This window comes from Pelmatolapia mariae, unplaced genomic scaffold (assembly GCF_036321145.2).
Source record: "Pelmatolapia mariae isolate MD_Pm_ZW unplaced genomic scaffold, Pm_UMD_F_2 NODE_ptg000366l+_length_59327_cov_1, whole genome shotgun sequence".
In the NCBI taxonomy this organism is placed as follows: Eukaryota; Metazoa; Chordata; class Actinopteri; order Cichliformes; family Cichlidae; genus Pelmatolapia; species Pelmatolapia mariae.
The window spans coordinates 37548-59327 of NW_027052054.1; the positions used below are offsets into that span (position 1 = coordinate 37548).

Sequence of the window (21780 nt, forward strand, 5' to 3'; positions counted from 1 at the left end):
AAATTCACAGTATTTCATGCTAAGTGCTCGGGCGCATGTAGTCCACTGGAGTGGACAAGTTTATAACTTTATTAAAAAAAAACATTTTGGGGAAAAAAAGAGTTGAACATTTTTTTTCACGTCCTGAGAAGAATAAAAGAAAAAGAAAAAAATCTTGACCGAGGCTTTCATAATTCATGCATCAGAGGGTTAATACCTTTTCATCGTTTTTTTAGTTCAATCGTTCAACTCAACAAAGGGAGCTGGTTGAGTGTGGACCTCCTGTGATGAAGCTTGGAGGTCAGGTCTTGAAATTTGAAGAGGGAGAGTGGATTACAGGTAATGGGTTTTCTGAATAATTACCTTTCAGTTCTCTGTGTGTGTGTGTGTGTGTGTGTGTGTTATTATAAACGTCTGCCTCCATGTGGCCAACACAGCATAAACTCTGTTTTTCTCCTTTGTGAAACCAGAATCTATTGAAAAAATGTCGCTAGAAGAATCCGAGGACTATAAAAAAAATATATCCAGCTGGAGGAGGAGAACAAAAGGTTGAACCTTAAGATTAAACTTCTCAGTGATATGGTAAGACCAAATGTCATTACATAGTGAGTAATATTATGGATGCAATATGAGGCTCTGAGGTAGTTTATTTTTGCCTCCTCTGCAAAGCTGTTATAGCTGCTTAATACTGTTTTTTTATAGGCTGCGTAGCATATTTAAGCTATACATGTAATTACTAGTTCATTCAATTAAATAACCCGGTTTGACGCAAAATGAGTAAAATACTGATATTTAATCTTTTCCTTCAAGTTGTTGGAGAAAACCATAAAGAATGACCAGCTGAAGAAGGAAAATTAAGGAACTCAAGAAAAATCTTTAATCTTTATATTCCATGTTACTGTTTGTGTTCTGTTCTGAATGTGTGAATAAACTGTCAACTGCTTTGTTCAATACTGTGAGATTATTATACTATCATATGCCACGTTATACCTCTAATTAAAGATTGTGAAATCGTTATGTAGTTTTAGGTTGCATTATACTCCTGACTTAGAAGAAGGTGATAACTGCTACAGGTGTGTTCACACTGAACGCGATAGACGCGACCAGAGTGTCAGGTGTACATGTAAAGTCAATGGAGAAGCGCGATGGGCCCCGCGAAAATTCATAAGCAGATTTGCGTCGCGTCAAAGTAGCACGACGCTCGAATAAAAATACGTGCGTCAGTTTTTTGTGTTGCATTTTGTGAAGGAATAAAAAGGACCGAGCTTGGAGGAAGATATGTGAAGAGATCGGGCAACCTGGTAAGTTCATTCATTTCTCATTCATTTCTCTTTTGAAATTTTTGACTGACCCGGGGAAGCCGCACAAAAGCTAGCAAGCCACCGCTATTTTCCCACTGATGTACAAATACTTTTCTGCTTTTATGCATGTTGTCATATAGGAATATATTTTATTGTTTATTAATAAACAGCACACAGTGGTCCCACTGTTCATCCGTCACTGCCTCGCTTTTTCACAGATTTTTTTATTGCACCGCACAGCATTACATTCTGCAGCCTGATTGACAAATCTCCTCCGTGTCGTGTCTCCTGCGCTTGCCAAATTTATCATGTTTGGTTTTAATAACCGTCACGTCCAATAGAAAAAACTGCACAAAAACACCCATAACTATGACCGTCATTCGGAAATAGACACCTGCACCAGGAGGGAAAAAGGTGCACAAAAGTGGTGCGCAGACGAAGACAAAACGTGGCATAATAATACTTTTACGTTTTGCAATTTACAAAGGTTTGCACTTTGAGAATCAACTTGTGAGAACTGTGACTAATGTTCATGTGTGTGGGGAAAAAAGTGTATAAAGTGCGTGGCGAGGGGCTAGTTATTCTGAGAACCCCTGCTGCAATAAATGAGGGACCACTGTATATACTTTCTCTATGATTATTGTTTCCAACCTGTTAACATTTAATATTGTCTTGATAGAACCAACTGATTCTGCAGCAGAGCATCCCCTGTTGCTTCTCCTGGCTCCCCAGTCCCTGGTCCCTCAGCTCCTGCTGCTGCACCCACAGGTATGTACAGCAAGCACTGATAGCTTTTTACTCACTTGTGATCACCTTTACTAAATGTCTACAACCAATCTCTTTATATCCTGTTTTTTTTTTTCAATGTTGAGAATGAAAATCTAGTAGCAGCCTTCTCATTTCTTTGTGTTGTTTTGTGCTGTGTTTTATACGCCCACAGAGGAGGACAGCTCCGAGGCGGACGAGTGACGGGTCCCAGGACGGTCCATCGGCGGTGGAGCTGGCCATCCTGGTGTCCCTGAAGAGGCCACACCAGTCTCCAACGGAGCATTTCCTCCTCAGCCTTGTTCCTGCTCTGGAGAGCATTCCGCCTCAGACCAGAGTATTAGTGAAATTTCACATTTATAAATTAGTTTTTGAAAACAGCACAGCTGTGTTAAATTTGGAAACATTGGAGCCTAGCAATCAGTAGTTTTCTGATGAGGCAGCAGCTCTCCAGGGCAGAAACAATGTTCTTATTTTTCTCCTCCCTGAGGTTCTTCCACTTTAAGCTGGGTCCTTTTTATTCCTGTCTCCCTGTAAATACTTATATTTTATATATTTATGTTTAATGTTTTTCTGTTTGAGAATTTTTATATTATTTGAAATAAATTTTTGTAATGACTAATGTCTCAGTTCTACTACACAGCAAATATTGACACACGACTTGACACATGTAGAATTTATTTCATATTATACTAATGAAAAAATATACTAATATATAGGAACATAGTGAAGACCAGTTATTTAAGAGAATAAAGACAGGTTAGTTTATTTTGGAGTAGAGCTCCATTTATTAAGAAAATTTTAAAAAGGCAGGAACGCTCTTTAGAGGTTTGTGGGTGGCTCTCCCAGTGACTTGTGGGAAAGTCACTGGGACTTCAAATGGACTGTTCTTTTGGCTGCCAAGACACTGCTCCCTCCACCGCCGAGAAGTGGGCCATGAACTTCTTACCAGGGCAGCCTCTCTGGAGGAGTTGTTGGCTGCTACACGACCCAGGCCTTCTTTGAAAAATTAAGCTGTGATAAGGCATAGCTTATCAAGATAGAATTGTTATTATCATATAACAAAAGATGAACTGTTCGCAATTTTATCTAGCTCTCAGTTTTAAGAAAGGCTGGTGACCCCTGTTATAGAGTCTGACAGCTGCAGGGATTATATACAAATATTCAACTATACCAGAATTAAACCAGGTCTAAATAATAATAATAAAAAAAAGGAGTGAGTATCACTACAAAGATTAACCCACAGTGGTCCTCATACCACAGTTTGATATCAGCACCGAGAGCATACATTGATATGACACCACAGCCATGCTATCATTGCAAACACTGATAACAGCATAAATCGAATTAAATCGGGACTTGATGAGACCTTTCGAGTATCACTAGAAATATTATAAACAGCCGTCTCCATAGCACAGTTTGCTATCAGTAAACACAGACAGCATTCACTGATAGCATACCACATCCGTGTTAGCAGTGTATAAACTATGGTTTAGCATATATTAGCACAAGTATCAATAAAGGACTACCTTATTAAACACTTTTACTAACCTCAGGCAGATGGACAGGCGCTCTGCAGGTGGGATTGAGCGCCTGTAGTTGGTGTCTAGGCGGGCGATGCTTGGACCGACGCGGGACAGCAGGTCCTCAAACTTAGCGAGGGAAAGACGGTGGTACTGCTGAAAGCGGCCGTCATCCAGGCGCAGCTCCTGGAGCAAATGATGAGACTCACCAAACTGCCTCTGCAGGACCTGATGGACCCAGGTATGGCGAGGACGTCCTTTACGCCGCTGCTCTGCTCTCCACAGTAAATAGAGTAGGGTGACTCTCTCCTCAAATGCTAGCTCGACAGCTGCCATCTTGCAAAGATACTGTCTGGCACAACTTCCTCCCACATTCCTGGTTCACGCGTTCACACGGCAATTTTGAAGTGCGATTGATTTGTGTTGGACATGCATCGAGGTGCGAATGTGCACGCCTCAAATTAGGGGCGTCTGGGAGCAGAGTGAAGCTGACCCCCCACCCACTTGAAACGTAAAGGCAAATAGGCGGAGCGGTTAGTGCTACGTTTGTGCAGATAAAATTAGCGTTTGTGCTGCTACAGTTTCTGAGATATTAAACTTTATTTTATAGGTCATTCACAGGTCACCATCCCCCCAGACTGCTCCAAAACAGACCAAAATGGTCTACTTTTTTAGTGCTACGTTTGTGCTGATTTGTGCAGGTACAATGAGCATTTGTGCTGCTATGATATGAGATATTCTGTTATGGTATTACTAATGAAAATTTCTTTTTCAAATGACCTTTCGATTTGTGTGTTCACTTGTTCAATAAAGTTCTGTTAAAAAAAACCTTATTGTATTTAATCAGCTAAATTTGTAATGAGTGTAGTTTTTCTTTTTTACTTCAATCACTTTCGTTCATAAAACCACGATGCAAATGCTTGAGGATTTATTTTTTTAGAGTGGATTAAAAAAACTTTATTGAAAACTACATTTGAACATTTTACACTCCCATGAACACTTTTTGAGAAACAAACAAGCTAGCAGTCTTTTGCATCAAATACACATTTTCTGGCAGAAAAAAAAAGAACAGTGTGTTACATCTGATTTCTGAACAAGGTAAGCTTACATTTAAAATACTGAGATTTTTGTTACTGAGTTAATACATGATATAGCTGTCTGGATCAAAGGGATTTTCTTTTCAATGTTAAACATTTTCAAAAATACAGCAATTGGAAATTTGCAAATCCAAGGCAAAAGTTTCTAAAGCACTTTAAAAACATTTAGTACACTGGACTAAAGTGCTGTACAGTACATGTTAATGGGTTAAACACTCAGTAAAACTCACAAATTCAATAGCTCCATCTTAAAAGCAATAATTCCACAAAATATGAAAGCGTAGATTGGTGGAGAACTTGGGGGAGGGGTTGCTGCTAGCTGTAGGTCAGAAATCATGTTTTGCTCCATCATAATCATAGTGTGTTTCTTTTTTATTTAGATGCCTCGAAAGCCATCTGTACACAAGGTTTCCATTTTTGCAATTCTTTGCAATTCAGAAGAGGCCATAGTCCAAAATGGCAAAACAGCCACTCCAGCTGCACCAGTCTGGAAAGAGCTGAGTCAGCAGCTAGAAGACATGATGTCAAAGGCCCTGTACACTTTTGTGAGGCTAAATAGACACAACATCTGGTCAGCTTTGGAAATCAGTGATCAGGAAAGTAATAGTGAAGGAGAGTTAGATTCACACTGCATTTCTCCTGGACGAGAAAACTGTCAAACTTTTGAACTAGAAGTCCCTTTTGAGGACTGGGTTAAATTTATTCCTGAAAAGGTTGAATACAATGACAAGTTTTCTCCTACCCAAAAAGGGGAATACACAATTTTGAAGCCTGGCACTTGCACTCATATCATCAACGATCTTATATGGAAGAAGATCAAAAATACATGTACACTTGTGTTCCGAAGAGCAAAGGTCCATCCAACTGTCAACAATTATTATCTGGACATTAGAGGCGGCTGTAAGGAGTGTCATGTGACAGACAGCCAGCAATTAATAGTCCAATGGTGCTCCAGTGTTTCATGAGAAATACAGATCTCTCCCTGCACACTGGCTACTCCAAGCGGTTCATGTCTGGAAACCTGCGTGAACAGATCGCTAAAGAGCTGTGTGAGGGCAAATGAACCGGCTGTATGGAGGTCAGCGAAGGCAGCAGATCTGATGGATGTTGGAGATCCTGAGCCAAGCCACCTTCTAAATTTGGCCACTCTGCGAAAAGCCAAACAAGAGAGAAAAGACTTGGAATTAGGAGATAAGGACCCCACTGCATCTCTGCAATTGTTAAAATATAGTGTTCCTCACAGTGGTAACATCCGAGATATTGGCCTGGACAGGTTTTTCTGTCACTACTGGAGTCAAACTCAGTTGGGGGAGATTTTTTTGACAATGTCTTGTAAACATGCATCTGTGTGTTTTGATGCAACCGGTTCAGTTGTGAAAAAACTGCTGAGACCAAATCTGGCCATATCTTCCTTTATCAAGGTATTCTGACAGAAAACAATTGCCCCAGTGTCCCAGTGGTGCAAATGCTGTCAGAGAAACATGATGTTAATGCCATCACAAACTGGTTGACAGAATGGATTCGTGCAGGTGCACCTGTGCCAAAGGAAGCTGTGAGTGACTTTTCTCTGGCAATTCTGGGAGCTCTGGTCAAGGCTTTCACTCCTCATCCTGATCTGAAGTCCTACCTTAATGAATACTTTCATGTCCTTCTTGGAACCCAGTCTGCCAAACTCCCCCCCCTGTTTTATCAGGGTTGATGTTGCGGACTGCATCAAGATGATATGCCAGTGGGACTGCCTGAAGAAGAAAACACATCGTGTTAAAGATTTCTTTGTCAGGTCATTAGCAAATCTTCTTTAGTCACAATGCTTGGACCATGCAAAACAGCTCCTACGTGGTATCACTGTTGTGGCCCTCATTGAGGCAGAAGGTGATGACAGTTCTGGAGCCCCCCTTCCTTCAGAAAGGTGCAAGAAATACCTGAAAGCCCAAATTGCTCAAGACTCCATCATCACTCCAGGTGAACAGACCGAGGAAAGTGAGAGAGTGGATTCAGTGGATGAGATCCAGACTGACCTACAACAGTGGGTAACAGAAATATGTGAGGAGAGCAGGTCACTTGCTGCAGCAAACAGGGACAGAGATAATATTCACTTTCTCCCTGAGATTATTCCTCATATAATAAGACTGGCAAGTTACTTGCCACTCTGGACAGGAATAATGGTCCCTCTCTTCCAAAACACCAGCATCACAGCAAGTTCAGCCACTGTTGAAGCTGAGTTCAAAAAGATAAAACATGGCCTTTTCAAACATGAAAACTTGCCTGTTCGAGTTGATCGCTTCATTGCTTGTCATCTTTCCTTCATCGAGGGAAATATGCGGATTTGTTCTGCAAAAGAAAAGTGAAAGTCACAGATGCCAATTCTGGATCCATGACGACTCATAGTGCAGAAGACAAAACAAAAATGGATGCTTACCCGTTTGTGGGATCCGATGCTGCCACAAACATTCTTCCGGCTGATGAAGATGCAGTTGAGAACTGGAGGGGCCTAGCTGTTCCACCCAAAAAAAGGAAGAGGACTTCCTACCTCTCTCCATGTACCGAATGGCTCCATGCAGATGAACCTTTTGGGGCAAAAAGAGTGAAGGTGGGATTATTAAAAAATGGAAACCTTCATCAGCCTATTAGACTAGGGGAATCAACAATCTCTGTGCTCAGTACCTGTGCATTTGATGCATTTTTTCAGTGCTTATGTTGTGCCTTCTGTGACAACTCCACATTTCAAATTGCTGTTCTGAAGGACAGTGAAAACCCAGTCCTGCAGCTGGTGAAAGCCATTGCCACAGATGGTGTGACCCAACAAACCTACAGGAGGAGAGCAGAGCTGCTTAGTGTAATGTTTGAAGCTGTCTCGTTTAGGTCTGCTGCGATCCAGATCAATGCTCAGTGCAATATCTCCGCTGTAATTGCTAAGACAATGAAGAACATCTCAAGTGTTTATTTTACCAAACACTGCTCTTCACAGCACTGCTACCTCAGCAAAGGAATGGCAAGGGAAGTGCCATTTGTTTCTCCTGCCATCTCTGTCCTCAATGAGTCTGCTATGGCTCATCTTGGCACTGCTGTGGAAGCAGGACTTGGCCTACTTGAGTCTACCTGCCTCAGGCCACTCTCCAATCCATCTCTGTGTCCATCAGAAGTCCAAACAGAAGACAGCACCACAGGAAATGAGCTCTGTGCAGGGACAGTTACTCACAGCTACAACATGGGAGATATCGTGTGGATTGATACTGACCTTGCAAACCAAACAGAATTTCCACTGAATGAATTTCCCTCCAACCTGGTTCTCCAAGGAAAGTCGTTCACTTTGAGGGCATTAATTGCTTTCCATGGAAAGATGACCACTGATGGTTTGGGGCTTTACACTGCATACTGCAGGAGAGCTCCATGTGTGTGGGAGTTCTATGATGACCTGGGAAATGAAGTGACAGGAGTATCTGAAAAGAAAAAAATACAACCCCATGCTGTGTTATACACAGTATAATGAGTGCTGCCTGCATTTTTCTGTTTTATTTGGTTCATTACAGTTACATGTGTTCAATATGGCTAGTGTGTGTTATCAGTAAGTTCAGTTTTGCATATAAAGTTAAAGTTCTAAATTAAAAATCTTTTAACACTCTTTTCTTTGTCAGTCTGATGCATATTTGCTTTTACACACCCATTCACCTTCACCTGTAGCCTTGAAAGTAACCGTTCCATTTTTCTGTCAATAATTTTTCTGTATTTGTTTTGTGTTGACATCGTGGCTTAAGTTAGGGGTCAGCATCCTTTTCAGTTCAAAGGGCCCCTTTTTGCCCTGCTGCTACAAAACCTGTCTGGAGCCTAAAAAAAAAAAAAAAAAAAAAAAAACAAGCTTATAAATATCTAGAAAATGAGTTGTTGTATCGTGTAAGCTATGGAAATGTAAATAAAAATGTTTATTTTTAGATTTTATAAGAAAATGAATCATCAAAGCTTTATAACGGAAAAGTATTTGTTAAAATGAAGCCAGCTAAGTGAGTCCTTTCCATAAAAATTGAAAATTAGGAAAGATGGGCAACCAACTTGAAAATTACAGTAAACAGATTTGAAGCTAAGAAACATTAAATCACTTTTAAAAGCCTTGTACATTCTGTGAATAGTCGATGCAGATATTTAATAAAAAACAAACTGTTAACAGAACCCTTTCCTGTTGTCTTTATAATAAAACATAACTTACCTTACAATTTATTCGACCTTTCCGCTGAATAAATTGTGTTACTAAAGTGTAAACTAATAAAAGTTCATATGCAGCGAGCCTAAGAAAAGTGGACAGTCTTCTATAAAAGTGAAAAACTCCACAGCTGCTGAAACTCACTGCCACCAGCACAAATCAGCACAAACGTAGCACTAAAAAAGTAGACCATTTTGGTTTGTTTTGGAGCAGTCTGGGGGGATGGTGACCTTTGAATGACCTATAAAATAAAGTTAAACATCTCAAAAACCGTAGCAGCACAAACGCTAATTTTACCTGCACAAATCTGCACAAACATAGCACTAACCGCTCCGCCTATTTGCCTTTCATTTCAAGTGGGTGGGGGGTCAGCTTCACTCTGCTGCGTCAGTGGCATTTTCGCTCACGTCCAATGTTCCCTCTAAGCTGCGCACGTGCGCAATTGCGCACTGCTGGCACGGTCTCTGCGCACAGAAAATCTGCGTTGCGCAAAAAAAAAAAAAAAAAAAAAAAATTCTAACCTGAATTGAAATTAAAATTAAACTTCAACAATTGTGTTTTGCAGTGTTAGTCAGTAAGTGACTGGCTGCTCCTGTATGAGATTAGAACGATGCCACCTTATCCCATAGTCCAGCCAATGATGCGATTCACATTCGTATATACGCAGCTAATCAACGTGGTTGACAGGCTATGACAGCGTCCTTATGTGCCAACACCGGTGTTTTAGCTAGCAAAGCGGCGTGGCTGATGTGGAGTGAAGCCACGTTAATGACGTGTACAAACATTGGAGATGTGAGCAGGACAGACGGAACAATTGACGGAAAAAGTGTGGACTTTATACCAGTTTTTAAATTGTGTTGATAGGCCACGTAAAACCAGAGTTATGATAAAAATATATGCAATGTTTGGTTTTCTTCCTGAATACTATCGTTGTTTATATTTACTGCAGGAAGAAACGTGGAAAACGGCATTTTAAAAAACAAAACCAAAAAAAACTCCCCCACCCTTTCTTATTGGTGGAAAAAAGTACCAAGTCAACCAATCAAAAAAATGACATGGCAACATGGCATTTAGTTGTTTAGGAAGGGGGAAGTTTTAGGAGTGACGGTGGTGTTTTGAGATGTGAGAGATTTGCGACGTTTAGCACAAATCTTGTGTAGTTAGTGTATAGTGTCGTCAATAGTTTTGTGTGTCAGAACAATGAGGTGACTGCTGAATGTTACTGGTGTTACAGGAGTGATACATCTGTTGTCAGGCCTGCAGGTATCAGGCTGTTGTTCTCCTTTATCTCATAGTGGACAGAAATTATTTTTTGGAGTGGCACAAATAATTTGTGTGGCATCAAATTTAATGCAGAACAGCTGATTGTTCTGTAAATAGCTTGAAATGTTTGTTTAAAAACGCATTGGCTGCATTTTAAAAAAAATAAATAGCTGCAAAAAAAAAAAAAAAAAAAAAAACTTTGTTTGCCAAACTGAGTTACTTTTTTGAAGTAGTAACTATATAATTAATTGCTCAACATTGGTCATTATATACTGCATTGTGTTTTCAAAATTGGAGTTCAAGTTATTTTTACTTCCAATAGTGTTAACATACTACACAGTTCAATGACTAGATTTTTTACATTTTCATTGTAAGTGGGCTAAAGGAGTTAATTAAAAGTAGTCTAACATAAATGTAAATGCTGTAATTTGATTATTTTTATAAACCATGTAACTTGGATGGATTCGATGCTGGCGTGACCACAGTGCACACGTCTGATGTTGCTCAGTGGTCCAAGGGGCCGCTCAGGGAGTTTGTGTGTTCGCTCACACACATTAAAAATTAGAGGGAACATTGCTCACGTCTATCGCGTTCGGTGTGAACACACCGTAAAAGCTAAACAGAAACCACAGATATAAAACCTACTGAGACATAAAGATGTGAAACAAACATACAAAACAAAAGACTTTATTTTAAACAGATTTTCAGAATTTTAACTTTATACAGCAGTTTATACACCAGCTGCAGAGTAACATATACATGTTACTCTGCAGCTGGAGGCGAGTCCCACAGCGCAGAGCTGGTACGTTTAAAATATCCGGGATTGCTCTTGTAAAAGATGTTTTCCAGTCGTGGTGGCTCGATTGGTCCAAAGAAAGAGTCCAAATCAGGAGGGTTATAGTATTGCTTATTTATTATCTGCTCCAGATTGGGACCTGGAAAAAAAAAAAAAAAAAAAAAAAAACCCACAAAAAAGAGAGAGCGAGAGAGAACACAAACAGGTCTGTTTAGGAGCTTTAAATAGCATGCAATATCCACAAACACACATGTGGGTTTAGCTCAGTTTGGTAGGGGTGTAAAATTGTGACATAGACCAGAACTGTGATACAAATGTCTGAAATATCTTATCATGGTTCAAGTTTTCTGTAGTGTCATACCTAGGATTCTTCATCCCGAGTTAAAGTGCGATAATATCAAGGGAGCCATTACATTTCAAGTTCAGTCAGGAAATGAAATTATATTTATGATCAAGTGATCAGTTGTCCAACAGATCTCAGCAGATTGCTGCCTCTCCCTGAACGTGGTACTTCCTATTGAAGAGACTTCTTCCTCTCCACTGGTGCCAAGTGTTTGCTCACAGACCCCAACAAATATGGGTTTGTTTTTGTGGTTAGTATTTATTTGTTTGTGCTCTGCCCAACTGGGAATGAAATGCTTGGACCAGCTGGCTGTTCTGGGTGCAGAACACATGAAAACTTGGAAGTTACAGAGTGCCCTCTGGTAGCCAAACTATGCAATCTTAACCACTGTAAATGTTCACAGTGCACATGTGCAGGTATGACCAAAATCTCATATCCCAATAACGATATACATCACAAAATAGTGCCTTTCTGTAAATTCTGTGAATCTCGGGCACCTCAACTTGTCTCAGATTTTCCAAGCAGGGTCTTAAAAAAAAAAACCATCATGGTGCTGGGCCATTTCTGTACACCAGCAATTCCCTAAATTTAGGCTGAGAGTTTCAGCCTAAACTTAGGGGGGAAAATAAAAAACAAACCCAAAGGCCAGACATGGTGAAAAATTTCTCTCCGTCTTTCTGAGGCAAACACAAATTCAGGCTTGGCGACCCAGATAGAGGAGAGTTCGAGTTCATGGAGGTTACAATATTTCTTTGACTGGAGCTGTGTAGTAGCAGTAGTAGGACTCCATGGTGAATTTTGAAAATGCGTTCCTGTAACTTGTTTCAGGGCAGGTTTCCAACACGACTGAATTCAGACGAGTAACACAAGGTGAAACTTGACTGAGCTTGGTATGAACCCACCGTAACAATTTAAGACAATCAATTATAACTGAGCTGGATTAACGAGTAACACAAAAGCACTTCAGGTATACTGAAGAGTCTAGAGATCATTAAATACCTTCTGCCCAGGATGGAATAGGCTTCCTTGGTGCAGACTCGTCATCAGTAGAGTCATCACTGTTTTGGTCCATCCCATAGTCTTCTGGATTTTTGGACAAAATCAAAGGTTTATCTGCACCCCTTGGCGTGATGGCATGTAACTGTGGTGAGGAGTGCTGCAGAAAGAGAAGAAGGGGAAAAAAGTCTCTATTTAATCTTTGTTTAGAATAAATGTACATGTGTTAAAAATAAATAAAAATAATCACATACCTCAATATCCACAGTCACGTTGAGATCACAACCTTTTCCTACAGGCGTGCTCATTACTGAGGGCTGAACAGTTCAAGAAAATTGGGAAATTACACGTTAAGACCCTTTGAAACATTTATTATAAATATTTGCTACTGAGAAACTGAATTAAATGCCAATCTATTACCTTTGTCATGGAAACACACACAGCTTTCATGTAATCGTTTTCACATGCTTAAGGCTAAAGGTGAAAAGACTTGGTATAATGTACATAATCTAATGTAAAAAGTATAATATCTATAGTTATTACCTCAATATCCACAGTCACATTTAGGTTAGCAGCAGTCTGCATTGCATGGGGAGAGGGAGAAAGAAATGTAATAAGGTTTAGGGGAAAAAAAACAACAACAAAAAAACAAAAAAAACAAAACCTTAAAAGCGGTTTCATTTGAAATATTTTTGTTGACCATGCGATCTCAAATAACAGAACACAGAAACACAGCAAATGTTTCTGTAGTTTGGGTTTGCTCCCCAGTTTGTACCAATGTTAAGCTGTCTCGATGAACTGAAGTTTTTGCTGTACCTGTGTTTTAGCAGCCTCTTGAGCAGCAGCGTCCCTCTGCTTAGCAGCTTCCAGCTCTTTAGCAGCTTTCTCTTTTGCTGCCAGCCTTTGCTGCTCCTCCTAGTGGAAGAAGAACCAACAGTTGAGCAGCTGCAGTCACAACAGCTGCTGACAGACGTCCTCATACATTAAGTTAATGAGATTACCACGTGTTGAGTTTTTATGCGGAAAGATGAGAGAAAACTTTCCTAGTCATTTTCTGAAAGAATTCTGCTAATTAACATCTGCTGAAGTGGATCCCCATCAAACACCGTGAACGAGAAGCTCTAGCATAGACAGTGGAGAACCTGCTGCAGTCTTTACATACCTCACTGACCATGACATCAAATACAAGAAAGCCACAGACTTGCATGTTTCTGCCACACTAATTATGTGTGTGCACTTTCACTGTTCGGTACTTTAGGACTAAACATTCAAGTACATCTGATTTCCTTTGCTCTGCTACATTGAAAATACCTCAAGTAATTTTCTCTGCCACATACAAAAATGAGCTGAAATACTGAAACCACTGACAAGTGAATTGTGATGCTGCATCGCTTTGCTGGGAAAGCACCCAGCAATACCACATATTGGTACATACACCACAGAGAGAAAAAAAAAAAAAAACCCAAGCAAAAAAACAAAAACAACACACCACATAGGGATAGGTTCTATTAGGACCAATCCCTCATAGTTTGGGCCAATTAAAATGGTGCTTGAAAGATTTGTTACGCTGATCAAGTCCTTCATCAAACATAAGAAAATACAGGTCCTTCTGAAAAAATTAGCATATTGTAATAAAGTTCATTATTTCCTGTAATGTACATATATTTTAGATTCATTACACACAACTGAAGTAGTTCAAGCCTTTCATTGTTTTAATATTGATGATTTTGGCATACATAATTCATGAAAACCTAAAATTAGCATATCATGAAAAGGTTCTCTAAACGAGCTATTAACCTAACCATCTGAATCAACGAATTAACTCTAAACACCTGCAAAAGATTCCTGAGGCTTTTAAAAACTCCCAGCCTGGTTCATTACTCGAAAACCACAATCATGGGTAAGACTGCCGACCTGACTGCTGTCCAGAAGGCCATCATTGACACCCTCAAGCAAGAGGGTAAGACACAGAAAGAAATTTCTGAACGCATAGGCTGTTCCCAGAGTGCTGTATCAAGGCACCTCAGTGGGAAGTCTGTGGGAAGGAAAAAGTGTGGCAGAAAACGCTGCACAATGAGAAGAGGTGACCGGACCCTGAGGAAGATTGTGGAGTAGAACCGATTCCAGACCTTGGGGGACCTGCGGAAGAAGTGGACTGAGTCTGGAGTAGAAACATCCAGAGCCACTGTGTACCGGCGTGTGCAGGAAATGGGCTACAGGTGCCGCATTCCCCAGGTCAAGCCACTTTTGAACCAGAAACAGCAGCAGAAGTGCCTGACCTGGGCTACAGAGAAGCAGCACTGGACTGTTGCTCAGTGGTCCAAAGTACTTTTTTAGGATAAAAGCAACTTTTGCATGTCATTCGGAAATCAAGGTGCCAGAGTCTGGAGGAAGACTGGGGAGAGGGAAATGCCAAAATGCCTGAAGTCCAGTGTCAAGTACCCACAGTCAGTGATGGTCTGGGGTGTTATGTCAGCTGCCGGTGTTGGTCCACTGTGTTTTATCAAGGGCAGGGTCAATGCAGCTAGCTATCAGGAGATTTTGGAGCACTTCATGCTTCCATCTGCTGAAAAGCTTTATGGAGATGAAGATTTCATTTTTCAGCACGACCTGGCACCTGCTCACAGTGCCAAAACCACTGGTAAATGGTTTACTGACCATGGTATTACTGTGCTCAATTGGCCTGCCAACTCTCCTGACCTGAACCCCATAGAGAATCTGTGGGATATTGTGAAGAGAAAGTTGAGACACGCAAGATCCAACACTCTGGATGAGCTTAAGGCCGCTATCGAAGCATCCTGGGCCTCCATAACACCTCAGCAGTGCCACAGGCTGATTGCCTCCATGCCACGCTGCATTGAAGCAGTCATTTCTGCAAAAGGATTCCCGACCAAGTATTGAGTGCATAACTGAACATAATTATATGAAGGTTGACTTTTTTGTATTAAAAACACTTTTCTTTTATTGGTCGGATGAAATATGCTAGTTTTTTGAGACAGGAATTTTGGGTTTTCATGAGTTATGTGTGCCAAAATCATCAATATTAAAACAATGAAAGGCTTGAACTACTTCAGTTGTGTGTAATGGATCTAAAATATATGTACATTACAGGAAATAATGAACTTTATCACAATATGCTAATTTTTTGAGAAGGACCTGTATAGTGCCTTTAACCCTCTGCACAAGAGCTGTAGTGCCAATACTCCACAAAAAGCAAATAACCTGCTGAATCTTCTTCTTTCTGGCCTCCTCTTCCATTTTCCTCTTCTGTTCTAGCTCCTGTTGACGCTTCAGGGCCGCTTTCTTCTTGGCCTTCTCCTTCGCCATGCGCTGCATGAATGTGTAGAATGGCCGAGACCGAGCAAACGTGAGTTGGTTTCTTTTAAAGCTGAATATACAGATTCAGGCCCAACAGAGCTGTTGCATACCTTATCATTTTTCTCATCAATCTTTTTCTTCTTCTCTTCCTCCCTCTGCTCCTCTTTTCCTTTGGCCTCAAAGGCTCTTAACCTCTCATCCCTCTTCCTAGAAGACAATGTTAAAGTTAATTAAAAGAGAAATTGAAGTTGTGTCTTTGATTCTGAAATATGTGCATGGTTAACCTTTTAAGTTCCTCCTGTTTCCTCTTCTTCTCCTCTTCCATTTTCCTCATCCTTTCCTCCTCTTGCTCCTGCTTCTTTTTAAGTGCTTCAAGTTTGTTGCCCTTTTTTGTCTGAGAATATAGAACAAAGAGGTTACAAATTAAATAGATTTTCAAATAAAAACATCCTGTCACAAAGAAATATGATCAAGATGCTGTAAGGTGAAAAGGTGGCAAACAATCATAAAATTTAAAAAAAAATAATAATAATTAAGGGGGGGGGAAGCCCCCTACAAAAAGAAAGCAAAAATCCATCCAAAATGCCAGTTTCATGGTCCTTAAAAGGTTCAGTCAAATCAAATGTGCAGATTAAAATAAGGAAACTATGCATTAGCCTTGAGTGTTGTGGACCTGCCTGGGTAAATGGAAATTGCCTATGATCCAAGTTCAACACAAAAAGAAGTAAAGCCATGAGGAAAAACCACCAAGTGCACAAACACGGCACTGTACAAATCCCAAAAGTAGCTGAATAAGATTACAGGTTATTGTTAGACTCAATCGAGCTCCCATAAAGAGAACTTCACCCCCAGTGCGATATACTTCCCCAGTTTTAGCTTAATCCACAAACAGGTCAATCACATTCAAAGGAAAATAAATAAAAAGCTTGGGTTAAGATGGATTTCTATTTTATGATGAAATAATGTCTCAAAGTCAACACTGAGATTATCCAAAGTGGGTGGATTTCTGTTAGATTACAACACGACAAAGACCATTAGTGACCCGTGAGATCAGGTTGATAAAATGTTTACAGAGCAGCCCCTTCCACACACGGCCACTGTGAAACAAATGCATTTGATAAGCTTCAGGTTGTTTACATGCAGGTCGATCTCATGCCCATAAAAAGTGCAGCGCAGAGTCCACCTTTACATTCAGTACTTGACTTTTTATTTAAACACCCAAATGTCATGCCAGTGGGAAAGAGGCTTGGATGGGGAAAGTGCTAAATGAGTACAAGTTTAATCAAGTCGCACAATGGGAATATTAAACACCAGCAAATGCCCACAAACATAAAGTGCTTCAGTGTTTGACATTACACTTATGTCAATGGAGAACTGTACTTAGTAGTCAGTATAAGCTTTTAATGATATAAGTTTGCATATGATAGAATACTGCATGATGACCTTTTGATGACTTAGACAGTTGTTCACTACAAGACTTGTTCTGTTCTCTTTTATAAGTTTGTTCCCACAGTGATAATAAGAGCTGAACAAGCAGTTTCACTCCCTACCAGGAAGAGGAGAGCTGAACACTCTTATCTTCGGTCCCTAACAAGAAGAGGGGCCGCGTCCTTCAGAATCTCACACGCACACACGCAATAACATTCCTCTGTCTATGAACAGAGGTATTCATTATTGTATTACCCTTGTATATAAATAAAGACCAGGGCAGTGGCAGAGTGCGAGTCCCTGAGCCCTCACTCTCGTGCGAGTGCTCTGTGGCTGCCCTTGCTTGCAAGTTAAAAAAAACAACAACAACAAAAAAAAAAAAAAAAAAAAAAAAAACTGCAGTGTGTGCGCGTTTCTACTATCAGACTCTCAGCTGAAGAAGTGTCTTTAGAATAAATCTCTTGACAACTTACCACTATACTAGTGCTGAACTGAGGAGAGGAGAAAGCACATCCAAATAAGGACCGCATAATTCATACCAGACCAAAAATATGATGCACAACATTTATGAAGTGTGGTTTTTTGCCCCCCCCACATTTTAATCTCCCATAAGTTTCTCAAATACATACAAGATTTATGTTTAAGGGATACCCATAGATGAAAGGACCTTCCACATTAGTCAGATTAAAAGTGACTGAATGCAGCTTTAAATTCACTGCAACACAGTCAAGCTACAGTAGGCTTATAATATGCATTATCATAACATCTAGTCCTTTTATTGAATAATCATCATCATCGCCACACAGACTCACATCTTTAATTTCAGGGTATTCACACCCATGTTTCCTAATCATCTGAATCAAGTTCCATTTTTTGTTTTTTTAAATATCAAGCCCAACACACTCCTAATAAGAGAAATGCACTAAAAACAAAAAACCAACAACAACAAAAAGAATAAATATTGTGAGTGCTCAAACATCAAGTTTTGTTAGACAATTCCGTTTCTTACCAGTTTTCCTTTTTCCTCGAGTTCCCTCATCTCTTTCTCTCTCGCTGCTCTCTCCACTTCACGCTGCAGAGCGAGAGCTTTTTCTTTTTCCACTCGCTCTCTGCAAACACAAACATCACATCAATTTTAAAAACAAAATCCAAAAACAAAACCTGGAGTGAACTCGCATCCTTTTCTTACAGGCTTTAACAAATCTTTTTTGTTTGTTAATTCAGATAATTGACACACTTTAGGTATGTTAGGTATGGTGTTTTGTATATACACTAGTACTACACTACTCCTCATATCACTGATCACAGTTTGCTGTTAACCGTTTCCATCTGTGAGGGACAGAGAGCAATAAAGGAAAATTTGTGGATGTTTGGAAAGTGAGAAATCTATTAATCATTTGAAATGCACATTGTGCAAGTCCTACTTAGCAGAGGAAAAAGTTTCCAGTGCAGCAGGATCATATCAGAACAACCACAGCTCTTAGCACTACAGTTAACAATAGCCTTTTAAGCTAAACATCTGGTGCTACATTTGTAACAGTTACTGTTAATGTTAGCAACTGTGGATATATTTTATCTGATAAACCCAAGTAACAGGTGGCCTTAAATTGGCAGTGGGGTCATTTTTAACATGGAGCAGACTGGTTGCAGAGCCAAGAAAGAGAAAAGACCCCGGTCCTTTCTCTCTTTTGGGGTTATTGGGGCTGTAGCTCAGGTGGCAGAGCAGGTCAGCCACCAATCAGAAGGTCGGTGGTTTGATCCCAGGCTGCTGGGATCGATCCTCCTGGCTGCATGCCAAATATCCTTGGGCAAGATACTAACCCCATGTTTGCCTACTGGTGGTGGTCAGAGGGCCCGGTGGCGCCAGTGTCCGGCAGCCTTGCCTCTGTCAGTGCACCCCAGGGCAGCTGTGTAGCTTGCCATCACCAGTGTGTGAATGTGTGTTAATGGGTGAATGACTGAATGTAGTGTAAAGCGCTTTGGGGTCCTTAGGGACTAAGTAAAGCGCTATACAAATGCAGGCCATTTACCATTTACATTTTCAATGTAACTACAGTTTTAGAGGAAAAAAAAACCAAAACATTATAGTTAGTGCATTCTTAGAAATGCCAATCAAAACATGACAGTACTAATATATGATCTTGTTTAATCAGGACCACATATTATTCCTGTGTATTCCTGTATACTGTGAGAAGTACTGAAATCATCATATGACCTTTCAGCAGCAGCTTGCCGTTTCCTCTCCAGCCCCCTTTCCCTCTCGTGTTCCTGCTCCCTCTTCCGCTTGAGTGCTTTACGAGCCTCTTCCTCAGCCTTCTTCTTGGCCAGCAACTCTTGCTGCCGCTTTTCTTCCTCCTGATTTAAAAAAAAACAAAACAAACATGCATGCAGTATAAGAAAATATAGTACCTTTAACCCTCTGCACAAGAGCTGTAGTGCCAATACTCCACAAAAAGCAAATAACCTGCTGAATTTTCTTCTTTCTGGCCTCCTCTTCCATTTTCCTCTTCTGTTCTAGCTCCTGTTGACGCTTCAGGGCCGCTTTCTTCTTGGCCTTCTCCTCCGCCATGCGCTGCATGAATGTGTAGAATGGCCGAGACCGAGCAAACGTGAGTTGGTTTCTTTTAAAGCTGAATATACAGATTCAGGCCCAACAGAGCTGTTGCATACCTTATCATTTTTCTCATCAGTCTTTTTCTTCTTCTCTTCCTCCCTCTGCTCCTCTTTTCCTTTGGCCTCAAAGACTCTTCTTAACCTCTCATCCCTCTTCCTAGAAGACAATGTTAAAGTTAATTAAAAGAGAAATTGAAGTTGTGTCTTTGATTCTGAAATATGTGCATGGTTAACCTTTTAAGTTCCTGTTTCCTCTTCTTCTCCTCTTCCATTTTCCTCATCCTTTCCTCCTCTTGCTCCTGCTTCTTTTTAAGTGCTTCAAGTTTGTTGCCCTTTTTTGTCTGAGAATATAGAACAAAGAGGTTACAAATTAAGAAATCTTAAGAAATCCACTTAAAATATGACAATGTCCATCAACCACATTAACAGCTTCTTACACGTTGACTTTTCTTGGGAGGAGAGCACCTCTTTGTTGGATGTTCATCTATAGTATCAGGTGCTTTACGCTTAGTGCTGCGACTTGACCTTAAAACAAACAAACAAAAAAATGGGTTAAATGTGTTTTTTTTATTCTGGTTCTAATAAGACGTCAAGCAGCAGAGTTTTCATGTAGACCAGACAGAGCCTTAGAGTAGTCAAGTCTGCTAGATGTAAGTGTGCATCGGTTTCTTAGAGTGCCTCAGAGACAGAAAAGGTCACACTTTAAGAATATTTTTAAAGTAATACAGTTAGATCCATGAGTATTTGGAAAATGGCACTTCTTGTTGTTCTGGCTCTGTACACAACCACAGTGGATTTTTAAAAACAATAAGATGTGATTGAAGTGCAGACTTTCAGCTTGAATGCAGGAGGTTTAACAAAAATGTTACTTTAACTGCTCGGGAATTACAGCTTTTTAGTTTTCGCTTTTAGTTTTGCAGCATTAGGATGAGTCTGAGTACAGACTACAGCCCTGTACACGTCACAGTTCATCCTGCTACTTCATCAATAAACACATCAACAAATGACCTGGTTCCACTGGCAGACATTAGGCCCATGAGATAACACTACCTCCAACATGTCTGACAGATAATGCGGTATACTTCAGTTTGGTTTTCTCCCTTTCTCCATACTTTCTACTTCTCATCATTCTGGTACAAGTTTATCTTGTTTTCATTTGTACAAAGAATTTCTTTCCAGACCTGAGCCAGCTCATTTAGAGGATTTCTGGCAAAGTCTAATGTGGCCTTCCTGTTCTTGAGCATAATTTGTAGTTTGCATCTTGTACTAACTTTGTGTATTTACATTCATGAAGGAATCTGTTGATCACAGAACTTGACAATGAGATGTCTACCACCCTCAGCTGCATGAGCCCTAAAGTTAAATCCAACATCACTCCTAGGTTTTGTGCTTATTGGCTTTGGGTAAAGGATTCGTTTAAGGATCAGTAGATTCAAGGAGACCGTTCAGAACTTTTCTTAAAAACTCTGTTACAAAACCATATCATTACGATTCCCATATCCTTTTTGTAAAATAACACTCACACTTCTTGGTTTCCCTTCTCCATTTCCTCCTCCACGCAAGAGTCATCTACAACAATAAAAAGTCAAACATTTCAAACAGTCCTTTAATAATTGGGAAATTAAGTAATTATAAGCAAACTAGTCCTTTTCTTACCACCAACTTTGGTGCTACATGTGGAGTTACCCACACGAGTAGCTTTCCTCTTGAGCATGGAGCGGCGCGAGGCACGGCGGAGAGATTGCTGAGTCACACTGCGCCGCAGGCCAGCCAGAGAGTAATGTAGCTTCAAGGAGCACCGCACAGAGCGGCGCCTTGAGGTTTGAGCAGATTCAGCTATTGCAATCTTAGCAGCTGTACGGCCAGGAGAGGGCTCAGGCTCTTTTGCAAGCTCAGCAGACAAGCGGCCTGCATGAGAGATGCTGACAACGGCTTCAGGTAAGGGAATCTTAAGAGACTCGGGAGGTGTGGCGTTGCCAACTGTGTCATCTGGTTTGACTTTAGCATCATTCACCTCCACCACCTCCTCCAGCATTGGCATTTTGTTTTGCACTTCTTCAGCTTTATCGCTGTCATGAGGTGGCTGGCTCTCATCATCTACCACCTCAGGCTTTGTCTGTTTGTTTCTGCGAGTGGTGCGTTTGGACTGTCCAGTGCTGCTGG

General features: G+C 40.5%; 1 protein-coding gene across 1 annotated transcript; it reads right to left on the reverse strand.

Moving 5' to 3' along the window:
• Window positions 1-10885: 10885 nt before the first annotated feature.
• LOC134623053 (inner centromere protein B-like) lies at window positions 10886-20861 on the reverse strand. The gene is made up of 12 exons (XM_065469807.1): window positions 20799-20861; window positions 19852-19958; window positions 19673-19774; window positions 19469-19586; window positions 19220-19359; window positions 18014-18113; window positions 15867-15916; window positions 15481-15553; window positions 13075-13173; window positions 12513-12575; window positions 12262-12418; window positions 10886-11058 (listed from the first exon to the last, which is right to left on the reverse strand). The coding sequence occupies exons 1-12, from the start codon at window positions 20859-20861 to the stop codon at window positions 10886-10888; spliced, it is 1245 nt and encodes a 414-aa protein (XP_065325879.1).
• Window positions 20862-21780: the final 919 nt, after the last annotated feature.